We start from the raw sequence: 27,344 nt of genomic DNA, 5'->3' as shown, positions 1-27,344 counted from the left end.
GAGCAGCATTTCCTAAAGAAAATGTGTGAACTTAGAGATGTGATGGTGACAGAACTGGTCCATCATCAGGTTGAATAGCATGAGAATCAATGGGCCATTATCAGCACATTATTCATGCTGAAAGTTCACGCTGAAAGTTCAAGTTAAAAAAAATGTATGCAAATTGCCGAGACGCAAATCAGCTTCGCCACCAGAAGCAAATTAGTTTTCCGGCCCATGCTCATGGAGAATGGAAGCAAACAGGAGGTGAAGGATAACTTTGCATGTGTGTGAAAAATAATGACAACGATAATCAGGTGAAAGAAAATAAGTACTCCGATCTTTCACTTGTGTTACTTAGTTAAGTAAAGGGTTGGCGTTAAATAGAGTTGAAGTACCAAAAGTAAGATAGTATAATATTAGTATAATATTATTGGATTCTAATATTTGATGCATTTATGTAGAATAATAAATACAGCATTATTTATTTGTTGATTTATGTTTTGTATTAACAACTTGAATCTGCAAAGAAGTAATGTTGTCAAATACACGTAGTGGAGTCAAAAGGAGAACTTTGGCTTTCAAAATGTAGAAGAGTAAAAGTATAAAGCGGCATAAAATGATTCTTGATCATTAAAATCGACAAAGAATTACACTATTTTGAAGCATGACGTGTAGGAAGACATACAAAACAACGTGTCTCAATATTTCTTTCACGTATTTTTATTATGTTTATGAACAGCATTTGCAGCACAACAAGAGACAACCATGATCACATGATCAGCATTCTCCAACAGACACACACACACAATAGAAACTCTGTTCTACATCGTTAAACACACATCATTGTTTTTCCATTTGCTTTTTCCTCATTCTCATAGTCTACAACTATCGTCATCTGAGATATGTGAACATGTGAGGTATGAATGTGCAGAAAATATTTCAGGAGCGGCTCATTTCCGTCCATTAGTTCCAGTGACGTGACACAGTCTAACTTATACTCCTTTCACCAAATCGGATTATCTGGCTTTATGTTTAGTTAAGTCAAACACTTGAGACAAATAGAACAAAATGCTTATCATAAGAGAAGAAAAACAAAGATTAAGATAAGATTGTATTCACACCACCTTTGTTCAATAAAGCCACACAACTTTGCTTATGTTTCTTTTTTTTCCTGTTAGAAAAACAATACTTCTCTGACCTCTGTGACTATTTTGGTTTATAAAGCTTACGCACACCAAGTTAAAAGTGTTTGTTTAACAACTAACACTTCAATAAACCCCAGCAGCTCATTCATTTCTTATGATATAATGATGATTAATGATAACCATAGGGGGAGTGTGCACGGAGTGGAAACATTCAGACACATGAACACAAGGTTCTGTATTTACTTTTATAGTCACTCCTTCTTTTAGGTGTTTATTATTTGAAGCCTTGTGATTTGCAAAGTGTCCTTCATTCATTTGCATTTCATCGCATATGTTAATAACATTTAAAATCATTAATCTTTATTCAAAAAGGTATTTCGTAAGCAACAACACTTCCATGTAAAAATAAGTTGTATCATGTTAAAGAAACTTCCTATTGACGTTAGTTAACTGTTTGTTATATTTCATATAGTTTCTATTCTATTCTAATAAAACAATCCATTTAAATTGATAATGAGTTTGTATTTGTAGGAACAATTTTAACATACAAAGAAACAAAGACTGTCACTTAAATGCAGTTTGTTCTATTTCATTGTAGGTTGTATTGCTAATATATTATTATATTGCTTTATAAGATGTCACTTAAATGTAAGGAAAGTTAGACTTTTCTCTGTTGCTCACTTGTTTTCACACTCTCTCAGTTACAACATGTAGAGATCAGGTGGAACAACGTTTTGATTAAATCAAATTGTAATGTAAATGTTGTCAAATTAGTTAGTCAACATTTTTTCCATGTTGCTCCAGACCAGTGGTTCTCAGCCTTTATTCAATGGTGTACCCCCTGTGAAATATTTTTTCAGCCAAGTACCCCCTAACCAGTGCAAATCATTTTTGGTAGTAGTAATACACAGCGCTGTGCCATCAGTGTTGGATTTATTAAACTGTCAACAATGAATATGGCATTGAACTGTATGCTTTTGCATTTACATTTTAGTGAGGTGCTTGTGCTTCACTGAGGATCTTTGTTAGTCTTGGCGAGGCCACTGCTGTGATCAAGCTCTTCTCCAGACACAGTCTGCTTCTTTGCTTTGTTTTGATTACAGTCATTGCAGAGAAGGAGGCCTCACATCAATATGTGGAGGCAAAGGGTAGTAGCTGCTCCAAAGCTTTCTGTACCAGGTCAGGGTGCTCCTGCTTCACACACACACACACACACACACACGAAACTGTGTGAGTGTGGATGTGGCAAACTTCATCTGGAGGCCACGGTCAGATGACACTTCCAGGAGTTTTTCCTGATAAGTGACAGGTAGCTTGCTTCCATTTGTTTCAGACAAGATAAATGGGTTCCTCACCCAATCCAGCTGTGCAGATTTATCCTCCATGAGGGAAAATCTTGAATCAAGTTGGTCAAATGTCCCACTATGACCGACTTGACTGGAGCTCTGTCCACATCCTCACTAGAGAGAAAATACTCCACCTGAGGAAAGCAGGTGAAATCTCCCTCTGCAGAGGACCTTCTCCACAGCTCTGCTTTCTTCAGGAAGCCATCCACCTCGTTATACAGGTTTAAAATGCTGTTCCCTTTGCCCTGCAGAGACACATTCAGTTCGTTCAGTTTGCTATATATATACACAGGTAAAAGCCAGTGAATTAGAATATTTTGAAAAACTTGATTTATTTCAGTAATTGCATTCAAAAGGTGTAACTTGTACATTATATTTATTTATTGCACACAGACTGATGCATTCAAATGTTTATTTATATACACACACACATATACAGGTGGCATGGGGACACCTGTGCTCGATCAGAAAGGTGTGCACTGCAGAATGACTTTAATCAGGTTCAACCTGGGTCCGCTCTCTGCTGCCCCCCAGAGGTGATCAGCTGTTATGACTGAGAGCGCCACACTAAATATTTCATGGACCTCTTATGTATTTGGAAAGTCCAAAAACCACATTCTTATTTCTTTACACATTATGTTTGAATGATTAATATATGGAGTTAATATACTTTTACGTGGATGTGGTATTGTTCACTCCTTTAATCAAATGGTTGGTTTCAATTTGTCATCAATTTCAGAAGCAAACAGCCTTTTAGTTCAGTCGAGCGAAGAGCAGAAGGGAGTAAATCAAAAAGACGAAACAGCGCTTCACATTTTAGTAACTAATCATTTATTTGCCACCACCACCATAGAAAATACATTTGCCCATAGAAAAAAAAATACAGTGAACATATCAAACATGAGACAACAGCAGTCACCAGAGATAAATATTAACAAAGTAAAAGTGCACAATATTCCAGAAACTTAAAAAAAAAAAAAAATGGACATAAAAACATATTCAACTTGACACGAAGAAGGCGAACCCTGGTTAAAGTGCACCGAGTGAAAACGGGTCATTTTAAGATAACAGTAAAAGTTCCTGGATGCTTTTGTATTACCTGAAATAAAGACAAACAATATACACACAGTAGGTCTACAGGAAAGGCACAACATGGACCCTGAAACACCAGAACTGTAGGAAGTAACAGAGACCTGTATATATATATTTAAATGTTCATCAAAACGGGTCATTAAACACAATAATAGCAGCCTCTGAACTGTAATTGACATAATTAGCATCCAGTTCAGATTTAGCAGCAACTTTACAGTTGCTTTGGGGAAAAAATACATTTTCTGAAATAATTAGAGCTTCAGCTTTCAGCAGCAAAAATAAGACAACGATTTTGTCCTGCATGTGCGCTTGTGAAATAAAAACAATGTCTGACTGAAAAATTGTAGTGTTAGCATCCGAAAAAGAGTCAAAGAGTCAATAAATGCAGCTCTTCGTCCTCGACAAAGTCGTAGTAGTTAAAAAGAAGAAAAAAGATCTTCGTCACATGATTTAATTTATTCTCTTCGGTAAACCTAAACCCACAACTTTTGATAAATACACTTTTCAGCAAGGAGCAGCGGACCTGGAACCGCTTTACCCTCTTGAATAAATCCTTTTCACAGCAGATACTTGGACTTGGCAGGAAAAAAAATGAAGTCAGTTTCTGTGTGACTTTAAATAATCCAAACATAACCTTTAATGTGATGTGTATTCATGCTAAAAAAAAAAAAAGAAGAAGCCACAAATAACTTATTTTCAACTAAATATTAAGACCGTCTTCCAGCATCGCCTTGGAGGTACGCTGAGATCTTCGGTGGCCGTGTTCATGCTCCCTGTTACTTCCTCTCCTCTCTCTGTCACTTCCTCTCCTCTCTCTGTCACTTCCTCTCCTCTCTCCATCTTCCTTCCTCTTACCCTTCTCCTCTCCTCCCTCACCTTCTGCTCTCTCAAACTTCCTCCTCGCGCTCTCAATCCTGCTCCCTCGCTTCTCGTCGTCGTGCTCCCCCGCTCCTCTCCGGTGGCGACTCCTCTGGGAGTCAGATTCCTCCCGCCTGATTCCTCCCCCTCTTTCCGAGTTCTCCCTCTTCGTCGACACTTCTTCACTCCGATGAGACTTCCTGTGCTCGTCGCTTTTCCATTGATCTTCCCTTTTCGCCCCCTTTGCCATCTCAGCTCTCCAGTCCTTCACTCCCGTCTCCTCCTCCGTCCTCCTCGAGCTCTGTGTCCTGTCACTTTCCTTTCTGTCACTTTCCTTGGTTTCACGTTTGCTCCCTCGTTCACTCCCGTGGGGTCGACCTTTGTGCTGTGTACCCACACTTTCTGCCTCCGTCTCTTTATCCACCACTCTCCAGTAGGGCTTCATCTCGCCCTCATCCTCTCTGCTGCTCCTTTTACTTTCTCTCTCCGTCTTTCCCGACTCATAGCGCGCGTTTCCACTTTGCTCCTCTTGTTTTGAATCGCCTGTTCTGTTTACAAGAGTCTTTTTATTTGTACCGTTGTCTTCTTTGGCCTGGTCTCGCTTGCTCTCGTGCTTTTCTTTTCCGGCTGTAATTTGGTTCTCGGCTTCTTTGTCTTTCTTTCCTCTCTGAGGTTGTTCTTTTAAAACGTCCTCTTTGGCCGCTTTGATGGTCTCATTTTTCGGCTCTTTTTCTTCATCAGAAATCTTGCGTTCCGATTCACTTTTTCCCTTCTTATTTTCCTTCTGTCCCTCCGTCTTAGCATCCTCCATCTCCTCTTTTTCCTTCTTCTCCAACATTTCCTTCTCCATCTCTATACTCTTCTTCTGCTCCTCCTCAACCTTCTTGTCCAGTTTCTCCTCCAGGAGGTCCAGCTCCTGCTCCAGCTCCGCCAGCTTCTTCGGATCCGACTCGTAATCGTCTTCCACTTCCTCTTCCACCTCCTTAATCTCCTCGTACTCCTCCACCTCAATGCCGTCCATGGTCTTCTGCAGCTGCGTCTTCACCTTGTTCAGCTCCAGGAGGCCGCCTTGAAGTTCTTTACACACGTCCCTGATCTTGGTGGCAAACTTAGTTTTGGCGCCCTTGCGCAGCTCGTGGGAGTCTTTGGCCAGGAAGAACACGTCCAGCGCCAGGAAGAGCGCCGACATGACCCCGGTGGTGACGCTGATGGCCTGGACAGCTTTGGCGGCGCCGCCTGCAGCGCCTAAAACCTGCACAGTGCTGATGAGCTTATCGGTGTTGATCATCAGGGCTTTTCCGGCACGGCCGCCCTCTTTCATCACATGCTTGAGGTTGTGGTTCATGGCCTTTTTGGCGGCGCTCTCCGAGTATTTCTCAAAGTCCCACTCCTGTAGGGTGTCCATACCGGCCTACAAGAGGTACAGAGACAACAAAAAAAGGAGTGTAAGAGCCGTCTCAGATAATAAATGCATTTGTAGGGACAAAGGGAATGAGGTTGAAGGTTGTCCCGGGATTTTATTGCTTCCTGGCACTTTATTCCCAGAATTTCTCATCCATAAATTTAAAATGAATTTCCAAAACAAAATATTCAAATCAAAGTTTTGACTATGTTGTAATATATTTAGTAGAACGACAACAACTCTCAAACGTGGCCCATCTTTGGAGGTGGAAAACAACATTTTTAGGGATATTACATTCAATTTGATTGAGATGCAGGTGAAAAATAACCTTCTCCCTGCGACACTGTTTCTGCCATTCAGACATGTCTTTTTGCTACATTGGCTGACGTATTCCCTCATACAATGTCTGCATGTTGTATTATAAGAAGAAACTGAAATAAAAACATGTCCTCACCTGCACAAACTCCAAACACTGCCGGATGTCTTTGATCTCCTCCTGGTAGCTCTGGATCATCTTCTCCAGCTTCTTACGGTCCATGTTGGAGTGAACCGTATCGGTGATATTGGCCGTGGCTGAAGTGATGCTGCCGGCCGTCGCCACACCGATCCCCACCGCCGTGACAATGATGGAGGCACCGAAAGTGAACGGCGCCAGAATGAGCCCCGTGATTGTTGCAATGCTGCCGCATACACTGGCCACGCCTCCGCCCACGGCAGCTTTCACCGTCTTCTTGTGGAATTCGTCCGCGGCGTCGGCCAGAGCCAAAAGCTCGAGGATGCGATGCTGTAGGGCCGCGCCCCGCCGGTTGAAAAGACGCACGAACAGACGGGCTGCCATGTAGACGCGATCAGCTGCCTGCTCCATCGCCCTGGAGAGACACACGGGAGCGGGGAAAGGCTTGAAACTCACGAGATGTTGCATTTAAATCTAAAGTTAGATGCTTTGTAGGTCTGAGAAACAGCAATGTTGTACCAGCATGTGTCCCAAGTGAAATTTGGGGGTGGACATAGCTAAATGTGGGCTTTTAAAATATTTACATGTATAATTTGGACACTAATGTTTGTAAATACTGGACACACAAAGTTATATTTAGCTTTTGCAGACCTTTTTGATCAGAGTCAGAAACCGTTTATTTGCCAGGAATGTTTACACAAATCATTCATCAAGATAAAGACAAACAGGTAACGTTAATGTAAATGTATGTTAAAGTGACATGTGTGTTTAAGTTAAAAAGTGTATGTTAAGTGGCATGAGCACACGGAATACAATTTTAATCCCCGTTTCACGATCATATTGGCTAAAAGTATGCTAGTATGATGGGAAACCAGAAGAGAGGATGTGGCCTCTCTTCTGGTTATGGTCAGCAGGGCATAACAATAATTCAGTAATGATTAATTATATTAACACAACTGGACCTGAATGGTTGGTACATTTAGGTTACAAATGTCTATTTACACCCGTAGTACTAACTGTAGTAGTAATATTTGTTGGATGAATGAAACACATGAAACTCAAAACCTACGCCCAGGAGAACGGAGTTTGAGTCCCGTGAGAAGCCTGTTTTTACACAATTTTTTATTATTATTATTATTACGACTTTCTGTCACGGTTTAGTTAGGTTAAGGCAACAACATCTGTGAGACACAGAATTGATTCCCACTAGATGGGAGTCAATTTGTGAGACGGCACAGGGAAAGTCAAAAGGGAGCGGGAATCATAATGACAATAGGCCAGTTTTTATATGTTAATATTTAGTACTAATATGAATAAACACGGGAACAGAATGGATGGGAATAGGGGATAGGAATGACAGACCACTTCTGTGTCCCCCTCTACTGATCTACAGATCTGAAAGAGATCCCATTTGAGGAAGTCAAATGGGAAGTCAAACCCTACCCTAAAAATAAAAAAATCCTTAGAAAGCGAAATTATATATTCTGGCTGAATGTGAATGAAAAGTTAGAAAATAAACTGCGCTTACATTTGCTCGTCGCCCTCCTGTAAATGTGTCTCGTTCCACTCTGCCCAACCTGGAAAACGGAGAAGCAGAAGCAACACAACTAGTACACGGAGCAAATACCAAACACTGTGTTTTGTTTGTAGGTTTTAGTGCTGATTTCCTTTATGACTTTTTATTAAAAGAAACATCCTTTTGGTTTGTGATACCTTTCCACCAGGAGAATTACAAACAACTTATTTTCTACTGACCTTTGACGGTGTTCCACCACTCCATCAAATCATCATCAGTTTCCTGAAAACAAAGACCGTTGTCAATAAAAACACACATACTATAATACCTATTATTCATAACATGCGGTCGATTTTCAGTCTAATAATACTAATAATGCCTAATAAAAATATACGTGATTTTTCTGGCCCCAAATCGTAATGTTACACAAAATATATGGAACAAATTAACTAAACCAAAAGTGTGATCGTGTCCTAAAACACACCTGCTCAGGAGTGAGAGGGTTCTCTTCAGTGGGATAAGCTGCCATCTCGACGGCCTGGACCTCCACGTGGTTCTCCTGGAGAACAAACACAACAACACAACCTTGTGACACAGAATTCACTTTAAATTGATTGATTCTCACCAGTTAATCTGTCTGCTTCCATATTGTGGGTTTATTTTCCCCTGTATTCACCGTCACACACACTAACTTGTGTTTAGGGTTCTGTACAGCACTTTGCTTTGTGATCTCTTTAAACGAAGCCACTAACTTGCTAAATACTCTGGGTCACTAAGGTTTGCATTCATGATTTAATTTGCTTGTCACAAGTGTCTAATTGCATGATTAACAAGATATGATGTAATGTTTGTAAACATGTGTATTTACTTTATAGTACTAGTGTTTGTAATGTGTGTGTTTTAGGGACTGTTTATATTTTATTAATTGTTTTTACTGCACCAATGTCTTATGTTTAATCGTTTTATTCTTGTAAATTACTTTGTGATGTTGTTCTATGAAAGATGCTATACTAAATATACTTTACTGCAAGTCATCTTATATTTACTTCCATTGTCATGCGGTAAAATATTTTCCTCCTGTGTTTTTGAATCTTCAGACACTCCTGTTGTAGTTTTATTATTATATATATTTATTTAGAGTCAATTGATCTATTCAGATCTTTGTCAACCAAAAGCTGACTTTCCTTTTTTCAGTTAATTTCACATCTGCATGATGAACTCCTCTTGAAACAAGACAATATTAAATATATGTTAATTAAGATGTATGATTGGTTGGAGTCTTTTGGATTAGAAATGTGTAAACCGCTCTTAAAAAGGTATATATTTCTTATAATATTATTATGCCGACCTGTGCTGGGTTCAGCTCCTGCAGCTCAAAGGTTTCCTCCATAATAGGAATCATATCTGAACTCTGGAGGAGGAAACAACAGATAATGTCATTAAGAAAAAATATAACACACATTAATAATAAAACCAGCAAACACATCAAGAAATTATGAATTAAAAAGAGGACAAACCATACGTTTAGAGAAATAATATGTGTATTTGTGTCAAAAAAATAAACAGGACAACTAATAACCTCTTGGACTGATCTCCAAGCTCATAGAAAAAACAACTAGTAAACTTTATTTTAAGATTGATACGCCTTTCAATCAGCCTGCTCCAGTTCTTTAATTGCATTACCACAAGGTGAGTAGTAACAACTCGAAGAAATGAGAACATACCTGCGAAGTCAGATTCAGTTTGGGCATTTTGGGAAGAGTTTGCTTCACTCTGAATGACACAACCTAAGAAAAAGAAGAAAAAGAAGAGAAGAATTTGTCAATGAGAAAACACATTTAACATTAAAAGTAGGAGCTCAAATTGGAGAACAAAGTAATCTCAAAACAATCTCAAAGTTCAGCTCCCGTCACCACGTTGGTTCTTGCTCCTGTGACTTTCTGTCACGTCTCTTTAAAGTGAACAACAACAACAACAACAACAACTCCTCACTCGTTTCTTCTTCCTGATGGTTCTCCTGCGTCTCAGCCCGCCTCCTTCTGGCTCCTTCATGTCCTCACTGTCCTGCAATTCAAGACATACACTTTTAGGTAACATGTCTGTCCAGCTCTTAAATAATAATGTCTGAGGATCATTTACCCATTATTAACATTTAACGTTTCAACACAATCTCAAATACTGCTAATCGACTTAAACCAAGTGCGTGTAAAAATACATTCCACGCCCCTCTTTGCCACTAATATCCTACCTGTTGTGTTTTGGGCGTCTTCTTGAACATATTAGAAAACCCCATTTTTTTCTCCTGTTAAAAAAATAAATAAGGCATTCATTTAAGTCACAAAAAGACAAAATATGTGAGTATAATTAAAACAGAATAAAACACTTATACAGTACACTAATACACAGGCTCACTTTCGGGGTGCTTGTAGCTTCGGAGAGATTGTCGTTACTGGCTGACAATTCACCAAGTGCTGAAGGAAAATCCTGTGAAATAGAATAAAAAAATAGGTTATCACTGAAACGATAATTACTTTAAAATCTATTTACTGTAAACGTTTGCTGGCAGAGAATGTAGAGAAAGGATAAAAATGTGTCCTCATGAAAGAGGAAAGCTTGGCTAAATAAAGAAATCCATTAGGTGTTGGTGAGCAGAGCCTTCCTTCATCTTTATCCTTTATCTTTATTCATCCACGCAAGACTATTTAAATGTTTGCCGACAGCATGAGTGTTGCTCAACAAGTTGCCGAGTGCGTCCACAAACTAAAGGAGCTCTCACCTCGGTGGTTTCTGCGAGACTGTCGCAGCTGGCAGACAAGTTCTTGAGAGGATCCTGGAAAACAAGAAGACAATCTGGTTTGTTTTAAATGGTCGAAGGTTATTTTACCACAATGTGATTATCTTAAAAAACGCTCACAGACAACTTACCAACGGTAATTATGCGCCTCACACCCGGAAAAACTAAATGTTTATTTGTTTACCTGAGTAGCGATCGAGCGCGGAGCGAGTTTAGGAGACCTTTTGAAGATCCCTGCAAGTCCTCCAGTCTTCTCCTGAAATGTATGGAACATTCACACGTTAATATTGAAATAAATCAACAGCAGCAGAAGAAAAAACAGGCCGAGATTGTGATCATCAAACATTTGTACCTTTGATGTGTGTGTGTCTAATAGATTTTCACGACTGGCAGATAACTTCTTATCATCATTTGACTCCTGAACACACACACACAGGAAAAAAATACAAAAGTACAGTCAAATGGGGTGATATACAGTAAACTTCAATGAGAAAGGGTCGTTACCTCGTCTGTTGTCGTCCCCTCCGCTGGTTTAGGAGTCTTTTTAAACATGCCACTGAAAATACTTTTCTCCTGAAAACACAGTAAAGAATTTTTTTTTACTAAACAGGCTTAAAATGCTCAATATTTTAAATATACATGAGGAACGGGATATTCAACTGCATTCAAATTAACATTTCTCAATCTTTTATAGTGCTGATATTCCTTTTTTGGTTAAAAAAACAACATTTCTCATCGAAGTACCTTCGTGTTGCTGTTTTCAAACAGATTGTCATTACTGGCTGACAGCCCTTTCTGGTCGTCTTTGTCCTGGAAAAAGAGAAGCGGACGTTATAAATATGCATAGTATAGTTCTGCAGGAATAAGTCCTAAAAATCCAGTTCCAGTGTTTATTTGAGAAGGTCATCTTGCCGATTAAAAGCCGTTAGTATCATAAACTTGTGTTTGCCACAGAGCTTATTTTATTGAAAAATCTCAGGTCAAAATCTCATTGTTTTTTTAATGAGAACACCAATGCCTTGCCAACATAGACGCGTCATCAGAGCCTCTAGTCACACACTCACCTCTACAGCGGCCTCGTCTGCAGACGCTTTGGGTGTTTTCTTGATAAGTCCACTGAAGAGACCGCCTTTCTCCTGATGAGTGAAAAGAGCTGTAGTTGAGTTTTAGACCAAAAATAAAATGAACGTTTCAATCACTAATACAGTTTAATTTGGGGCTTTTGTTGTTGAACAACTTCACTTTTCATGATATCCAACCGTGTTTCAAAGCATACAGTCAATTTGTTTTCTACCTTTCAGCAGTAGTATTGAGATATTTTACTCAGTTGTATTACAGGATAAAAATACATTGAGTGAGATTTAGAAACTTCAAAATGTACTTAAAGTATCACATTTAAAAGTACTCTTTATGCCAAATGACCTCCCTCCGAGCATTAATGTGTTCAAGAAAGAGCTCATTTAAATGACTAGATATGTATTGTTATGTAGTTTAATCTGTAAGAACGCTTTTTTTAAACTGATCTGTTTTACAGTCATATAACATCAGCTATCAGATAAATGTAGTGGAGAAAAAATTAACAATTTTTCAATTTTGAACTGTACTGGAATAGAAGTAGAAGACTAGCAGAACATGGAAATACTCAAGTAAAAGTACAAGTAACTCAAATTATACTTGAGTAAATATACTTAGTTACTTTCCACAAATGCATTTTGGGCAGCACTAGGTTTCAAGTGGTCGTGTCCAGAAACAAGCAGTAGATTCTGTAGTTAACTCGTGACTTCTCATCAAACATTAAGGTCATGTGTAGAGCGAGGCCTCGACCCGCTGTGAGTGTTTCACACTGACCTCGTCAAACAGGTTGTCAATGCTGGACGATCTTTTGAAGATACCCGCCAGGCCACCTTTTTTCTCCTAAAACACAGCGTTTGGTTGTGAGGACACAGAGATATCATCTCATTCAATCTGATGAATGTGATCAATCGGTTAATGCAGACGCGACACGGTCAGCCGCTGTGAGTCGGTACCTTTGGGACAGACAGATTCTCACAGCTCCCAGATAACCGTTGCTCTGCGTTTACCTCCAGCTCCTGAATTCAAACCAGAAAACTGTAAATATATCTCCTCCATGCTCCACATTTAAGGACTGAATCAAATCAAATCACAGTACCTTGTCTGCTGCAGTGTCCTCTGCTGGTTTCTGCGGCTTTTTAAACATGTTGCTAAAAATATTTTTCTCCTGAGGAAAAAAAATAGAAGCGGTCGTCGGTGAACTCTTTGTCCTCTCAAGACATTTGTACCCACAGGTGTGATGCATCTCAGCCCCCTCACCTTAGTGGTGCCGCTCTCAGCCAGGTCGTCGTTGCTGGCCGACAGCTCTTTCTCAGCTTCTCGCTCCTGAAACACAGAAATGTACGTTTTTATTAAACTCGTCAAAACGAGTTGCAGGTCTAGAAACTCGCTCCACGTTCAGGAAACACACTCACCGGGGACTCCGTCCTGTCTTTAGATGGTTTGGGAGTCTTTTTGAGGAGTACGCCGAACAGCCCTCCACCTTTCTCCTGATGAAATACACAAGAAGAAGAAAAAGTACTTTGTTAAAGTATTTACAAATCTCACTGCTGTTTTGTTGAAAAGCCATTAATCGTGATTTTTATCTCACTGACCGGTTTGTTCTCAGATAAATTCTCGGTGCTGGATGAAAGATCGGCGTCAGGAGACTCGTCCTACAAAAAAGGTTTTAAAAAGTTGAGGTCGAAAATAAAAGTTATCTGGGAATACTAAATAAAAAGTGCAGAACGTATTTCACACTGATGAAGAAGTTAATGGTAATTGCTGTTGTCCGTTAATTATAATTCACCACAATTTCTACGAGACTTTGATTATTGTTATTATAGAAGAATTATAGAAAATATTGAATTAACGTCTGAGCATGGTTTTGCTGTATACATAATAATTAACATTACTGTTGTGGTTGCTTGTCATGGACTTCAACAAATCAGATCTTTAGTTTGACAGGCTGGGTGGATTCTTTGACGTGCGGGGCCTGCGAAATGGCGTGGATGTATACGATTGGCCAGTGGCCCAGCGTGACCATGAACATGCGCTGTGATTGGTCAGTGGGGCACAAAGCTTCTAGAAACTTCTAGCTGCTACCTAGAACCAAAAAGCTACCTTGCTGGTGTATTTTAGTGATGACGCCTTTCGCACAGAGGATCACGGGCATGTGGTGAGTGAAATGATGTCTGTGTTACTTTTTTTTTTTTTTTACATCTGCAGTCGTATTTGATCATAAACAAGCCACAGCGCTGTTGTTGCTGCTGGTCAGCCGTGGCTGTGGCCGCGCCTCTCCCCTCCACGGTGCAGCAGCTGCTGGAGATGTCTTGTGTGTGTGCAGTGTTTTCATTTTGTTGGATTGTTTTGTTATTACTGAATGTGACTGGTTGTTTGGTGGTTATTTTGAGCTGTTTATCAGCTGATAGGGATTTGAAGCCGCAGGTCGGAAATGCACGGCCCGCCACTGCTCACCGGGGACTCCGTCCTGTCTTTAGATGGTTTGGGAGTCTTTTTGAGGAGTACGCCGAAAAGCCCTACACCTTTCTCCTGAAAAAATAGATAAGACACAAGAAGAAGAAAAAGTACTTTGTTAAAGTATTTACAAATCTCACTGCCGTTTTGTTGAAAAGGCATGAATCGTGATTTTTATCTCACTGACCGGTTTGTTCTCAGATAAATTCTCGGTGCTGGTTGAAAGATCGGCGTCAGGAGACTCGTCCTACAAAAAGGTTTTAAAAAGTTGGGAATACTAAATAAAAAGTGCATAAAGTATTTCACACTGATGAAGAAGTTAATGGTAATTGTTGTTGTCCGTTAATTATAATTCATCACAATTTCTACGAGACTTTGATTATTATTAATAGAAGAATTATAGAAAATATTGATTTAACGTCTGAGCATGGTTTTGCTGTATACATAATAATTGACATTACTGTATATATAATAATTGACAATCATGGGATGCATATACTGAATCTACAGCAGCAACTAATCTTTAATTAATTTAGAAACTAGACAGAGAAGACTAGATTAAAAAAGTTACCCAACCTAAAACCCTCTCGTGTTGCAAACTCGTCTCAAATTAAAGTAGCGAGCAGCATTAGTTACAAAAAGACCCTAAATCTAGTGAGAAAGTCGCCAACACGGACAGCTCGTCCCTTTCGGCCTCCCTCTGAAGACACGCCCCCAAAACGATCATAACGAACGTAAACAACCAACATGGCCGTCCATTCATTACATTAAGCCCGGTTTAATTATTGGACGGGCTTATTGCAGTCCTGCAACAGCCACAGACACCAGATTTTATGCACATTTTTGTTAAAGCATTTGATTAATTGATTGCCATCAGGATGCAATTACAATTTCAACAAAAACATTTGAGTTGGATTTCATTGAAACAGTTGAAACATGTGACCTTTACCTCTTCGGGTTGAGCAGCCTCTGCAGGTTTGGGAGATTTCTTGAATATTCCACTAAATATTCCTCCTTTTTCCTAAAACATACAGACAAGTGATTGCTCTCTCTTTCAGTGAAGTCATTTAGGAATCTTTGTAAAGGATATTAATTCCCTCACCTTGTTGTTGAGCGCTTCCCTGCTGCCCGAGAGTTCATCGTCTTGTGACTGTGTTTCCTGACAAAAGATTAAAACAATCAGAACCATCTTGGGGAGTATTACTCTGACTGAACTGATGGCGGCCGAGTTGCATTGTGGGTAATGAAAGTTCCCGATTTTGACAAGGAAATAGAATGTGCTTTAAAAAAAAAAAAGAAGATATCTCTGGTTCTGTTGCATGAATTTTTTTAATCTTTTGTTGTTGGTAGATCATTGGAGAATTCCTTTTTCACAGGTACATATTCAGAATAATAATTGTTTTCCATAGTCTGCCATTGTGTTTATAATGCACATATAGAAATATAGACCACCTCTTATATAACATCACAATATAATGAATAAGAAAGATATGAAGCACCATTTGAATGAGACTTCTTACTTCCTCTGTCGGCGGACTGTCCACAAGGCGGGGTGACTTCTTGAATAGTCCACTGAACGCCCCGGCGCCTTTCTCCTAAACACAAGTTTTATACACTTTATATTCACATTCCCTCCTCCAGACAGAGAATATATGGATCAATTTGATAAATACATGAAAAGGCATTGCATGCAATTACAATCTGTAGACTTTGTGGAATAAAGAAGAAGCAAAAATGTATACAATAGAAATATCAATACATCAATATAAAAATATATGCATATCTTTTCTCAATTCATTGATTCATCTTTCGGTCTATAATGTTCAAAAATAGTGAAAAATGCCTGTCAACGTTTCCAGATTAAAGTGAAGAACAGAGAGTTTTTACAGCCAAACTGACCTTTCTGTTGGCATCTTCAGACAGACTGTCGTTGCTGGCTGAGAGATCTTTCTGGGCCGATAGCTTCTCCTGAAACAAGAATTAAGACGGTCAGAAACCGAGACGTGTTGAGCTGCTTTTTACTTTTTTAGATTCTCCAAGCGTCACTTGTGTTTGAGAAGCTGTACCTCTGCAGTGGTTTTCGGAGTCTTTCTGAGGAGTCCGCTGAACAAACCACCTTTCTCCTACAGAGAAGCAGAAATTAAAGCAAACTGAGGACTTATTTTCAGAATGACGAGCCTCCTTATTGTGCATCCGCTGAGTGCTGTGGAGCGACGTGGTGACTCATGCATTGGGGAGGATCCGTCAGCTCAGTGGTGAAGACTCACCTTGTTCTCCGACAGGCTGTCCGTGCTGGCGGAGAGCTCGCTGTGCAGCGCCTCTGCTCCCTAAAACCAAACAGAAAATGTCACTTGCTTGACATGAACAAGGAAACATCTTACTCAAACAGAAACAGGTTCATGCGGGAAATCACGGGAACGCGTTGAAATAATCTGATAATGGACTAGTCATTTAGATTTCTCCCCATGATACCGATCATATTTTGTTTTTTAATCAAGTATATTAAATGTTACATAAAATCTCTCAATGAAACAGGATGATTTAAATTAGGTTTTGACAGACTTTCAGCATTTGTGGTTGTTCTCTCCAAATCCTCTGTTTGTTCAATGATGATCCCAAATCATGAATTCAAAGTTGTATTAGATTCAAAGCTTCAACAGTGACTGCTACGTGTGTAAATAGTTTACCTCCTCCAGTCGGGGGGCCTCAGACAGTTTGGGAGATTTCTTGAATCTTCCACCGAAAGCGCCTCCTTTCTCCTGCCACGTAAAGAAGAAAAAAAGAAACTCATCTTCAAAGGCTTTTCTTACTGGCTTCCTGGAGCGAATGACTTGGCTAAAATAGTTTTAATCATCAAAGGTGTGTACTGGCTACACATGAAAAAATATTTACATTTACTAAATTAAAATCAAAAGCTTGTATAAATCTATTTTTTGGGGGGGGGTCAGAAAAAAGAGGGCACAACGGAGTCATTTGTTTTTCCTTGAGCAAGATCTCAATTTTAATTAGTTTTTTCTTGCAAGATTCACAGGAAATAAAAAGGAATGATGATCAAAATAGTCTCCAAAAGTGTCTTCTGGACCATAAAGGCTGTCATTGACCATATTCCATAGAACAAATATCACGTTTCTTTATTAACTAGCAGGTAGAACCTTGAAGCGCTTTATAGTTAATAGGGATTCAACATTATTTCTAAAGAGTGCATCTGGAATCAGTATGGCACTGGAAAAAAGAAAGCACCATTTGTTATGTTTTCCTTTTATTTGCAATTTCTAATTCTACTCCCAAATGGGAAATTCAGTTCCATTACACATTAGGCTTGAACTACGGGTCGGTGTTGGGAGTTGCACTGTTTATCTCAGTGTAGCGGAGGAGTTCAAATCAAAGCAAATATAGGATTCAGCCCGCTCTCCCCATCCCGATAACGTTCATACAGTCTCTTACTTTAGTGGCGTTGTTCTCGGACCGAGTCTCGTTACTGTCGTGTGGCTTCGTTTGTTTATCCTGAAACAAAAAGATACACACAAACAGTTCACATGTCTCTGTGGTTTGATAAATGAACACAAACCCAACAAGTGAAGACCCACCGACAATGATACACACTGTTAGGTGGGTTCATGATACATTACTGTAGTAATAATGTAGCTATAAGAGGATATAAGGTTTTTCAACAATTGTAACTTCCTACATACTATAAAAACACATAGAAGGACTATAGTAAAAACTGTTAATGTGTTTCCATAGGCAAAGTTGTGATTTCTGACAGACACTGTTAATAAACACTTCAAATGTGTTACAACCCCATTAACTGCATTTTTATTTATTGCTTATACATTCTAAAATAGGTCATAATTGTGACTGTAAATAAATAAATTAAAAGCAAAGAAATGATTCAGTCCAGGTAAATACCGGGTTAAAGTCATACCCACATGACCAGTAGTGTCATTTTATGTGAGTTTTAAACTGTATCGCCATCATCGACCTTAATAGTGCAACTCTTTTGAAATACCAAAACACAAAAGACAAAAACTTGATGCATTCAGCATTGACTCGGATTTGAAAAGACACCGAGACACGGACATCACCTTCACCCTCATTGCTCTCAAATCCTTTAGTGAATCATTTTCCGTGATTGTTAAAGCATCTGAAACCTGTCAGTTACCTGCTCAGGTGTTCCCTCTGCAGGAATCCTGGGAGACTTTCGGAGGATCCCGCTGAAAAATCCTCCTTTCTCCTGTTGACGTCGGACCGATTAATTTACGCTACAGTTAAAATCCAGTCGCTTCACAGACGAACACTCCTGAGCTCACCTTTGAGTTTTCAGACAGATTATCGTTACTGTCTGATAGATCATCATTTAGGGACAGCTGGTCCTAAAAAAAGCAAAAATTAAGAGGGTCAATATAAATATCAGGCCACTGGATTAAATACGCTTTCGGCTTTGTTTGAATTGAGTTGCATTATAAAGTTTTTTTTACAGCTTCTGTTGACATCTTCTTAAACATCTCGCTGAATACCCCTCCTTTTTCCTGAGATAGGACACAAGAACAGTACGCACGTGCTCAGTTATGGAGGATGTTTGTTCAGGTTCAGGTCAACGAGGGGTCGTGTGCACAACGCACTTAAACTTTACCTGTGGCATCACAACGCTGCTCACCTTTTTGTTTTCAGACAGACTGTCGTTGCTGGCAGACAGATTATCCTGAAACACCAACGAGATCATAGAAAATTGAAGAAGAAAAAAAACACGGATGAAAAACAGGTTTTCCGCTTGTATTTTAAGGAGTAGGAAGCCATTTTCGTCACTCACTTGTGCAGGTGTCTCATCTGTTTTAGTGGATTTCCTATGGAAGCCAAAGAAGCCTCCCTTTTCCTGGAAAAAATGTAATGTAAATATTGGGATAATCCAAATACAGAAACACAAAACGGAACATGCACCCCTCCTCCATAGTCCACTCAGATATGTCTGATTTTATTATTGAATCAACCTTTTTCTACGCCTAATCTTGATGTGTGGATACAGAGAGTTCTTCTGATATTTGAGGCGGATCTTTCAAATAATCTCATAAAAGCAACAGGAAGACAGAAATACTGCATTTCTGTCAACATAGGAAACTTTTTGACTTTTTATATATATATATATTCTAAAAAAGAAATATCAAAAGTGAGCAGAGGGAGTTTTTTCATTTACTTTTTTTCCCCTAGAAGGTGTGGGGAATCTACCCGTATGAAATCATAAATACAGGGACACTAGGGGGCCTTGATCAATCCTTAAAATGACCGTTGTGGGATTTGAACAGCTGTCTGTTGAGAGTATGCTTCATATGTGGATTGACACTGGACACACTCTGTAGATCTACTAAAACAAGACCCACCTCGTCTTCTGATTCGGCCTCATCTTCTGAATCACTGTCTGCTTTGCTGACCTGGCGATGAAACGACTTCTCTTTGGGTGTTTTCCGGAACATTCCAGCAATCATTCCGCCGATGTCCTGAACAAAAGGGTGAGAGAAAAAAAAAAAATCTCATGACAAGCTGCCTTTAAGTTTTCCTTTAACAGAAATTGGGAATGTTGAATAGTGTCTGCCTGCAGACAATTAAGAACAATATAATTAATATAATGTGTTAACAACCCATTTCTGAGTGCTTAATTAAATGGAAGTGTGCATGGTGGCTTTCATTTGAGAACTTTTTAAGTAATTAGATTTTCAGATGAATGCATTTCCACGTTATTGTTCTCTTTCACAGAATAAATAATGACTTGTCTGGGAAGCAGAAGCAGAACCTGCCGGTCAAATAAATGTTATTAATCTCTCACCTGTTTTGGTTCTGCATTCTTGTCCTGCTTGTTTTTTTCTGCAGATTGTTCCTTTTCTGCGCCGGCTTCCTCAATGCTGGGATCTGGACTCGGCTCTCTGCTCGCCTTAAAGAAGAGTCAACTATCTTTAGCACAATGTGATCCTCCTGACGCCAGGATTTAGGCTCCGTGCTTAAAATAACACAAATAAAAAATGATTGTCCTATTCTTTTCTAACAATCTATATCTCCAACCACTTAGACTTTACCTCACCATCTATATTTACCGCTGCTTTATTAATTCGATGTGTTAAGGTGGGACATAAGATGGCAATTTATGTCTTTATTAGTGAGTCGACAGCAGTTACATCTTCCCAGAAATAATTGCAATAAAGAATATGACTTATTTTAAGAACATGTTATGCCACTGATTTAATGATAACATTATATCATAATAATGCAAGTACACCCTTTCAAAGTGCAATGCACTTTTAATTCTTAAGAATTGGAATCAAATAAAATATAACTACATAACTGAAAGAATAAACAACAAAAATGTACAATGTCTGCACAATGTCTTATAATGGGAAAACATTGCTGTTTATAGCATCATGTCGGCTAAAACACATATAAACACAACAGGGATTATCAAGGTCAGCAAAAAATATCAAGGTTATATCCATATATTGTCCGATAAGTCCGTAATGAACTATTGTAACGGACCAGCATGCAACAAAGGTCCCAGTCTGAACTTTAAACAGGGACGTTACTCCCAGCCCAGCAGAGCACCTGACCGTCAGACAATCTTAATATGCTATAAAATAAACACTGAAAATAGAAAACAATCCAGGAGGTAAAAGTGATAATTAAATATTTCACAGCTGAGTACTCAGAAAAACAATAAACAAATGATCTAATCAGACAACACGTTTAAATATATAAAAAAAAAATCAAAAGCAAACCAGGTTTAATTCAAATAAATACATGTGGTTACCACCACCATCAACACCACCACCACCACCAGACAAACAACAGCGCTTTCATGTGAAAAGTCACCAGTGAACTATAAAATGCTGCAGCCACCACGAGCAGAAAACACCAAACCAGACGGTGCTGCATACCTTCGGTGACGACTTGATTTGCCACCCTTTCATTACTCCTTTCAGACCGCCCTGTCAATTACATTCACGTGTCACAAACCAGCAGATGACATCAACAGCGGAAGGAACACACACAGACACACACACACACACACACACACACACACACACACACACACACAGACCGGTTTGCTGCCAGAAGTCTGTTTGGCCGGGACATCCTCGGTTTGGTCCACTTTGTCATGGGTCACGTAACTCTGAGGAGGAAAGAACAATCTATATATATTTTGTATGCAGCTCTAAACGATGCATATTTCTGTGTATATCATGTTTATGCCATCATACAAGTGTATGCTTAACGTGTCTCTTTTTTTCCGTTTGTTAATCATGAGACTCTTTCATTGAACAACTGGCTGTACAACCTCGTCTGAGTCACCAACAGCAGCTCATACATGCTGAAACACCCACTGTGTGTCTGTGTCTCATGGGCGTCCTCACCCAAACACACCTGCTTGACAGGAACCTGTTCAACTCAGGCAGTGTATTATTTTGCATAGGCTTTTTTTTACCTCTTCATATTTTCATACATATATATTAATGTCATATTCCAATAGGATTTCAGGGTTTGACCCAGTTATTTATCCTCCAGCAATTAGTATTAATACATATTTAAGAATGTGTTCTACTGATTATTATATCAAAACGGATGTTGTGCCAATGTATGTATCGGCGTTCTTGTTTGGATGACGGGTGTAATTTAACTTTTACTGGAGAAATTGAGTTAAACTGAGTGATGTTTTGAACAGAGCCTCTTGTTTTGGTATAATATACTAGTTATTTAAAAAAGGGATAGAAAGAGAGCCCTTTCCGATGGGGAACTGAAGCCAAAACATCCATCTATTCTCTCTGTAAAGCAGCTTCCTTTGACAGAAACAGTCATTTTACTTTGCAGAACACGGACGTCGGTCTACTGCTGCCTCCATCTGTTAGTTAGTTTTGTTATTGTGTGACTTTGGTGAATCCGAACTAACTTGAAAACACCAAAAAGGACAGAATTACACAAATAAAAACGGTACAACAGCAGCTGTGAAACATGTAAAATATACCGTACATTTTCTTTTAAGTGGGCCTTTCCTGTCGGTAACTAAAGACATGTTGCTCCAATCCACAGCACTGCATTGCTTAGCTTAAAAAAGTATGCACCACAGTCAAGTGGAGCATGTTTAATAAACATTCAAATAAACATATTGAGTGCGTGAACTCCCTTCTGTCTGCTCAGTAATTATCAGTGCAGATAAGAGCTGCGGCTGCATTTCTTACAGTGAACGAAGGTGTTTTCTCTTTTTGGCTCCGACGAAACATTCCAGCGTTGACCAACTGATCACTCTGCAACAAAGCACACGACAAGAAAGAGGAAGACATTGAATACGCTTTATAAAATAAGTCAGAGCTGCCAGTTAATAACTCTATCTGAAATACCTGTTTAACGTCCGCTTCATCATTGGGAACGTCGGATTTGCTCTGATGAGAAGAGGAAGGACACTTCTTCAGAAATGTATTTTTTTTTCAAACTAAGGAGGAACGTGATATGTCATTGTGTGTGTGTGTGTCTGTACCCTTCTGTGGTGGCTGTATCTGCTTGTAACTTTAAGTTCCTGCACACACAAAAAGCCCAGACGAGAAACAATAACACAATATATTTGTAATGGGACAGAAACATCATGACACCTTGTGTTTATTCTTAACTGGAAGCTGCACTCACACTAGAGACTCACGCAGACTGCAAAAAAAAGGTTGTAGATTAACCGTCATTTCAATTAGAAATATTTGTTAACAAACATGTTAACACACAACGCTACATTATCGGCTCTGTGCTTGGCTTCAAACATGAGAAACATTTCCTGTGTGGAAGTTAAATTGACGAGTATCATTATATATATATACACACACACACATACATATATACATACATACATATATACATATATTGGAGTATTTGGGTGTAATGTACCTTTTCTGAGGGTCTGGGTGGAACCACAGGAGTTTGTATCATGTTCACATGAGCCTGCATACAGATGGAAAAAGGTGATGAAACACATTATTTTCAAATGGTACAACAATGCACAAAGGGGTTGAAGGCACCAGCAGAATGTTGGTTTAACTCAATATAGCAATCATAAGTGTTTTAGGATGAACCAAACCCAAATACTTTTGACACACATCACCTACTCGCCATCTTTTATTTCTATCTGCCCGTCCCGCTAGTAAATCATGAAAAACAGCAATTAAAATAACAACAACAACAACATATCCAGTAAATACCTCATAGTTTGCTGCTCTTTTCATCCGGAAATGTGTCGGAATAAGTTCCTGCACAAAAAAACAATCACAATGCAAATCAAAACTTCTCATTTTAATCCCTTTTTTCTTTGTAAATTATTATATTAGGTAAAAAAACACTGATAATGCATTTTATCGTTTCCTTTCAATTAGTTTTTAAGGTTTATATCAGGTCTGATATTGTGCTGATAAAAGAAGCCAGCTTGTAATAGTATTCAATTATTAAAAAAAATGGCCATTATGTGCAACCAAAATTATATGGATTTTATGGATTCATCTACACTTTTCCTCCTCAGAGTGGAAAAAACTACTCAACTGAAGCAAAAAGCCTACAAATAAACACTTGTGGTCTATAATTAAGACTTACAGCGTCTGTGGGTCGTTCAGGCACCGGAGGAGTTGGCTTCTCCCATCTCTCTGGGTCATTTCTTTTAATCTGTGAAGAAAGTTGAATGAGGTGTGAAGACAATACATATTTTAAAATCCTACTGATGCCACAGCACATACGATAAAACATGATCAACTTTGTCACACAGCTAATCGAAGCTTAAGATTTTTCAGTACCTCTGTAAGGTTTGGGGGCGGTTTAGGCTGTGAACACAGAAGAAACCATTAGAGTGCACTGTACAGTACATATCATAGAGTACTGGAGAGTTTTCAGACTCTGTTTGGAGTTCAACGTTCTCACCTGCTTCGGTTTCTTTTTTACTTCTGGCTTTATCATACAGGCCTCCATCCCGCCTGTTAAGAGCGACACAGACGAGTAAAGCGTAAACAGGAATAATCACAGGTCGGTGACTTTGAATATCTCTTTGAAAGACCAACAGGACCAGATGGAAGTGAGAGACAATCGCTTCTTCAATCTTCCACGAGCTCCGTCACCACCATCCACAATGAGTTGTAATGTTTTGCAGCTCCTCCATTGATTTTTTTTAGTATACACTGCTTTTTGACACTCATTTAGTGTGGATGAACTACAGACTTAGAATTAGTATGCATAATAAAATTGCTCTGTTATCGTGCTTTCTGATTATTGGGGCACTTAAATGGAACAGAGCCATCATTGGAGTTATTAACAACTCTGGGTTTTCTACAGTTAAAAGTCAAAATGTCTGCAGTTTAGAAGCTTTTGTGGTTAAAATGTGTAAAAAAAAAAATGTAGGTCAGTTGCTGTATTAAATTATAAGCCTAGCCTAATTTGGGCTTTTACATTATTAAATAAATAGCCCAAATAAGCAAAAACTAACAAGTACTGTCACACAACAGTCCGCTGTCAGCAACTTTGAGCCGCTATGTGTTTTTAATGTGGTTTGACGAAATGTTCCTTGCATATTATATTTGACTTACTGGTTAGACGACTCGAGACATTTTAATGTGTCGTCTCGCGCTGAGGGAAGTTTTAGTTTTACGTCGTGACATCTTTTTAAATCAAATATCAGCCGCAGACCTACACAAAGATTTGTTATTTTATCCGGAAAATGTCTATGAATTAATGTAAGTATACAGGAGGAAATACACGGAAGAGTTACAGTAGTCACTGAATGCATCATCATTTGGAGAAGTCCTAACATAACTAACGCACAATATAAACGGATGCTAGTTACAAATACACGTCTAAAAACTATAAATAACTATATCAGGTCGATGTCGGCCTGAACGGTTTCACCTACCGACTATTTGAAGACAGCTCAGAGACACTTCACGTTCAGTTTTCACCAGGTATTATCTCCGCAGCGAGGCACGGCATTCCCAGGAGTTTTTAAGACTTTACCACACCCGCATAACAACATCTGCACACACGAGGCGTTCAGGGGCTCCTCTGAAAGCTCCGAAATGACACCACTACAATTTATACCCGGTACCCATGGAATGTCATAGAGAGTTATAGCAAATGTTTTGGTGTTAGATTTATTGACAATTACATAGAAAATATATTCTCCCACATATAAACTCCACATTGCTACTGCTCAAGCATTTGCTACTTTTTGTTCACGTATTTCTAGAAAACTTTTACACTGAAGAATAAGAATATTTATGTGTGTATGGAAATAATGTGTGTATGGAAAATCTGAAAAGTCCGTTTACGTAGGAAAACTTGAATTCTGTCATGATCATTATCATACTTGTATTTATTGTCATTTATTCAAATTGCTTGTCACTGTAGCATTTATTCATGCAGCATCATTCTTATTTTTAAATCTAATTAATTGTATGCATTTAATGCACAACATGTAGACTTAATTTTATGTTCCAATAAAAATGTAGCATCTACATTATATTTGAGATGAATAAAATCCTATCCTATTTAATTATTTGGTCTAACTCTACTGCTTAAATTAAGTCCTTATATGCAGCTTTCGTTAAGATAACATAACAATTGTTTGCAGTTATATTTAAACTGATATTTGAGAACTTGGGCCTATTTTAGTGAATAAAAATAACAGCGAGTTTGAAAATGTGACTAATACTAAATCTAATTAAATAGCAAAATAACAGATGTAAGTCTAGTTTCAGTAACTAAAAACATGTGTCGGTATTGATACAATTTGAATAACCAACTCTTGTGTCAACAATCTATTTAATATGGTTATACTTTCAAACTCCGAAAGTATTCCATCAGAGAAAACTATTTGTAATTTGAATTTGAAGACAAAATGAAAAAAAAGCATACATGTGAAATAAAACCATGTGATATTATGTATTTTGCAAAACAGTAATATCAACACTGGATGATGCAGCTTTCATCCTCTCCACCTTTACATCGCAACCAGTCAGGTACGCTCCACCTGTACGTCACATGCTCCCATGTTTCACAAGAGTATTTACATCCACGTGAAGTAATCCAAATGTTTCCGACACCACCCAAAGGCAACACCATTCACAGGTCGAACAAAGCATTTTAAAACAAACCGGATCACGCCCTTGAGAGCTTATGTGCACCAAATCCTCACTGTGAGATCACCTGTTGCATACCAAGGCAATGTGCTGCCAAACCAAAGAGCTCAGTCCACAATATCTTTTGTTTTTCTTCTGATAAATTAATTGAACGTCTCACCTTCTTTTTTTAGTCGGGGAAGATGCGCGATGCGACACCTTTGTCTCCTCTTTGTGATGGCTGTCGACTCACCTGGGAGTGGGACGTGTCCTGTTTGACGCCTACCTGAGACTGTGGGAGTGGACGAAACGCGGTTCCCCAGGCAGCGTGACTCTGACTCATCGGTTTCACAGGTGTCAACAACATGGTAAGAAAAACCCAAACGCGACAGGAAGCTGCTGGTCTAAAAACAGCCAACACAAACTGCAGTAGTCATCTGGGCACACTGATCACAAGGAGTTAGACACTATTTTATTATTAGTCATCAATTTTGTTAATTAAATTGTTCTGAAAAAAATAGCATCAATTGTTTAGTGCATTGAGAAAGTATTCGGATGACTTGTTTTGGTTTTTGGCAGCCGTGAGTCATTAAATGAACAGGTGTGTTCCTTTCCAAATCCTGTCCATCAATTTAATTTGTCACAGGTGGACTGCAATCAAAGGGCCCAGATGTCTCAAAGGTGATCCGGAGAAACAGCGAGGGGGCGTTTGTAGTTCTTTTTTTGTAGTATTTGGTATTCCACTGGTTTATCGTCTGCTGCAGTGAGGTAGAAGTGTACTCCAGGGCGTGGTCAGCACACCGTGATGTCACCGCTGGGTGTGGTCACAGGTGTAATCAGGTGAGATCCGAAGCCCACACAGCACAGTGCGGGTTTCGTACTGGTCGGATGTGGTTTCCACTACATTTCTATTTGTCACACAGAACGCCAGAAGCTGCTCGTGACGACCAGAGTCGAGCCAATCGCATAACTGTATTTATTCATCGTGGAAATAAAGAAAAGTAAACAGTGCTGAAGGTGCACTCAAGTTTATCTTGGTTATGAAGTGAGCAAACACCAACTCATGTGACCTCTACAAAGCAACAGATGGACAGAACATGTTTCTTTGACCTTTTTT

The 27,344-nt window shown here is 39.0% G+C and overlaps 1 protein-coding gene and 1 long non-coding RNA gene across 2 annotated transcripts; both read right to left on the bottom strand.

Annotated features, from left to right (window-relative positions):
• Window positions 1–3,293: 3,293 nt before the first annotated feature.
• On the bottom strand, window positions 3,294–21,067 carry LOC306753914 (uncharacterized protein; the record flags this gene model as incomplete). Its single annotated transcript, XM_079237828.1, has 40 exons — window positions 3,294–5,834; window positions 6,280–6,694; window positions 7,808–7,856; window positions 8,035–8,077; window positions 8,280–8,354; window positions 9,144–9,206; window positions 9,520–9,582; window positions 9,788–9,859; window positions 10,044–10,097; window positions 10,208–10,279; window positions 10,572–10,625; window positions 10,774–10,845; window positions 10,942–11,007; window positions 11,094–11,162; window positions 11,334–11,399; window positions 11,654–11,725; window positions 12,438–12,503; window positions 12,617–12,679; window positions 12,760–12,828; window positions 12,921–12,986; window positions 13,076–13,150; window positions 13,256–13,315; window positions 14,118–14,192; window positions 14,305–14,364; window positions 15,067–15,138; window positions 15,220–15,276; window positions 15,638–15,712; window positions 16,017–16,085; window positions 16,184–16,240; window positions 16,385–16,444; window positions 16,805–16,876; window positions 17,562–17,621; window positions 18,280–18,351; window positions 18,428–18,490; window positions 18,596–18,646; window positions 18,751–18,819; window positions 18,928–18,990; window positions 19,493–19,609; window positions 19,936–20,040; window positions 21,035–21,067. 40 exons carry the CDS (start codon window positions 21,065–21,067, stop codon window positions 4,266–4,268), a joined length of 4,503 nt encoding a protein of 1,500 aa, XP_079093954.1. The 3' UTR covers window positions 3,294–4,265.
• A 118-nt stretch (window positions 21,068–21,185) lies between these two features.
• LOC306736784 lies at window positions 21,186–22,670 on the bottom strand. Its single transcript, XR_013770994.1, has 4 exons — window positions 22,630–22,670; window positions 22,493–22,534; window positions 22,334–22,399; window positions 21,186–21,270 (listed from the first exon to the last, which is right to left on the bottom strand). It is a non-coding gene; the product is annotated as an uncharacterized lncRNA (long non-coding RNA).
• Window positions 22,671–27,344: the final 4,674 nt, after the last annotated feature.

Source organism: Taurulus bubalis, assembly GCF_910589615.1.
Source record: "Taurulus bubalis genome assembly, chromosome: 1".
Taxonomy (NCBI): domain Eukaryota; kingdom Metazoa; phylum Chordata; class Actinopteri; order Perciformes; family Cottidae; genus Taurulus; species Taurulus bubalis.
This window is presented reverse-complemented; position numbering and strand designations above follow the sequence as displayed.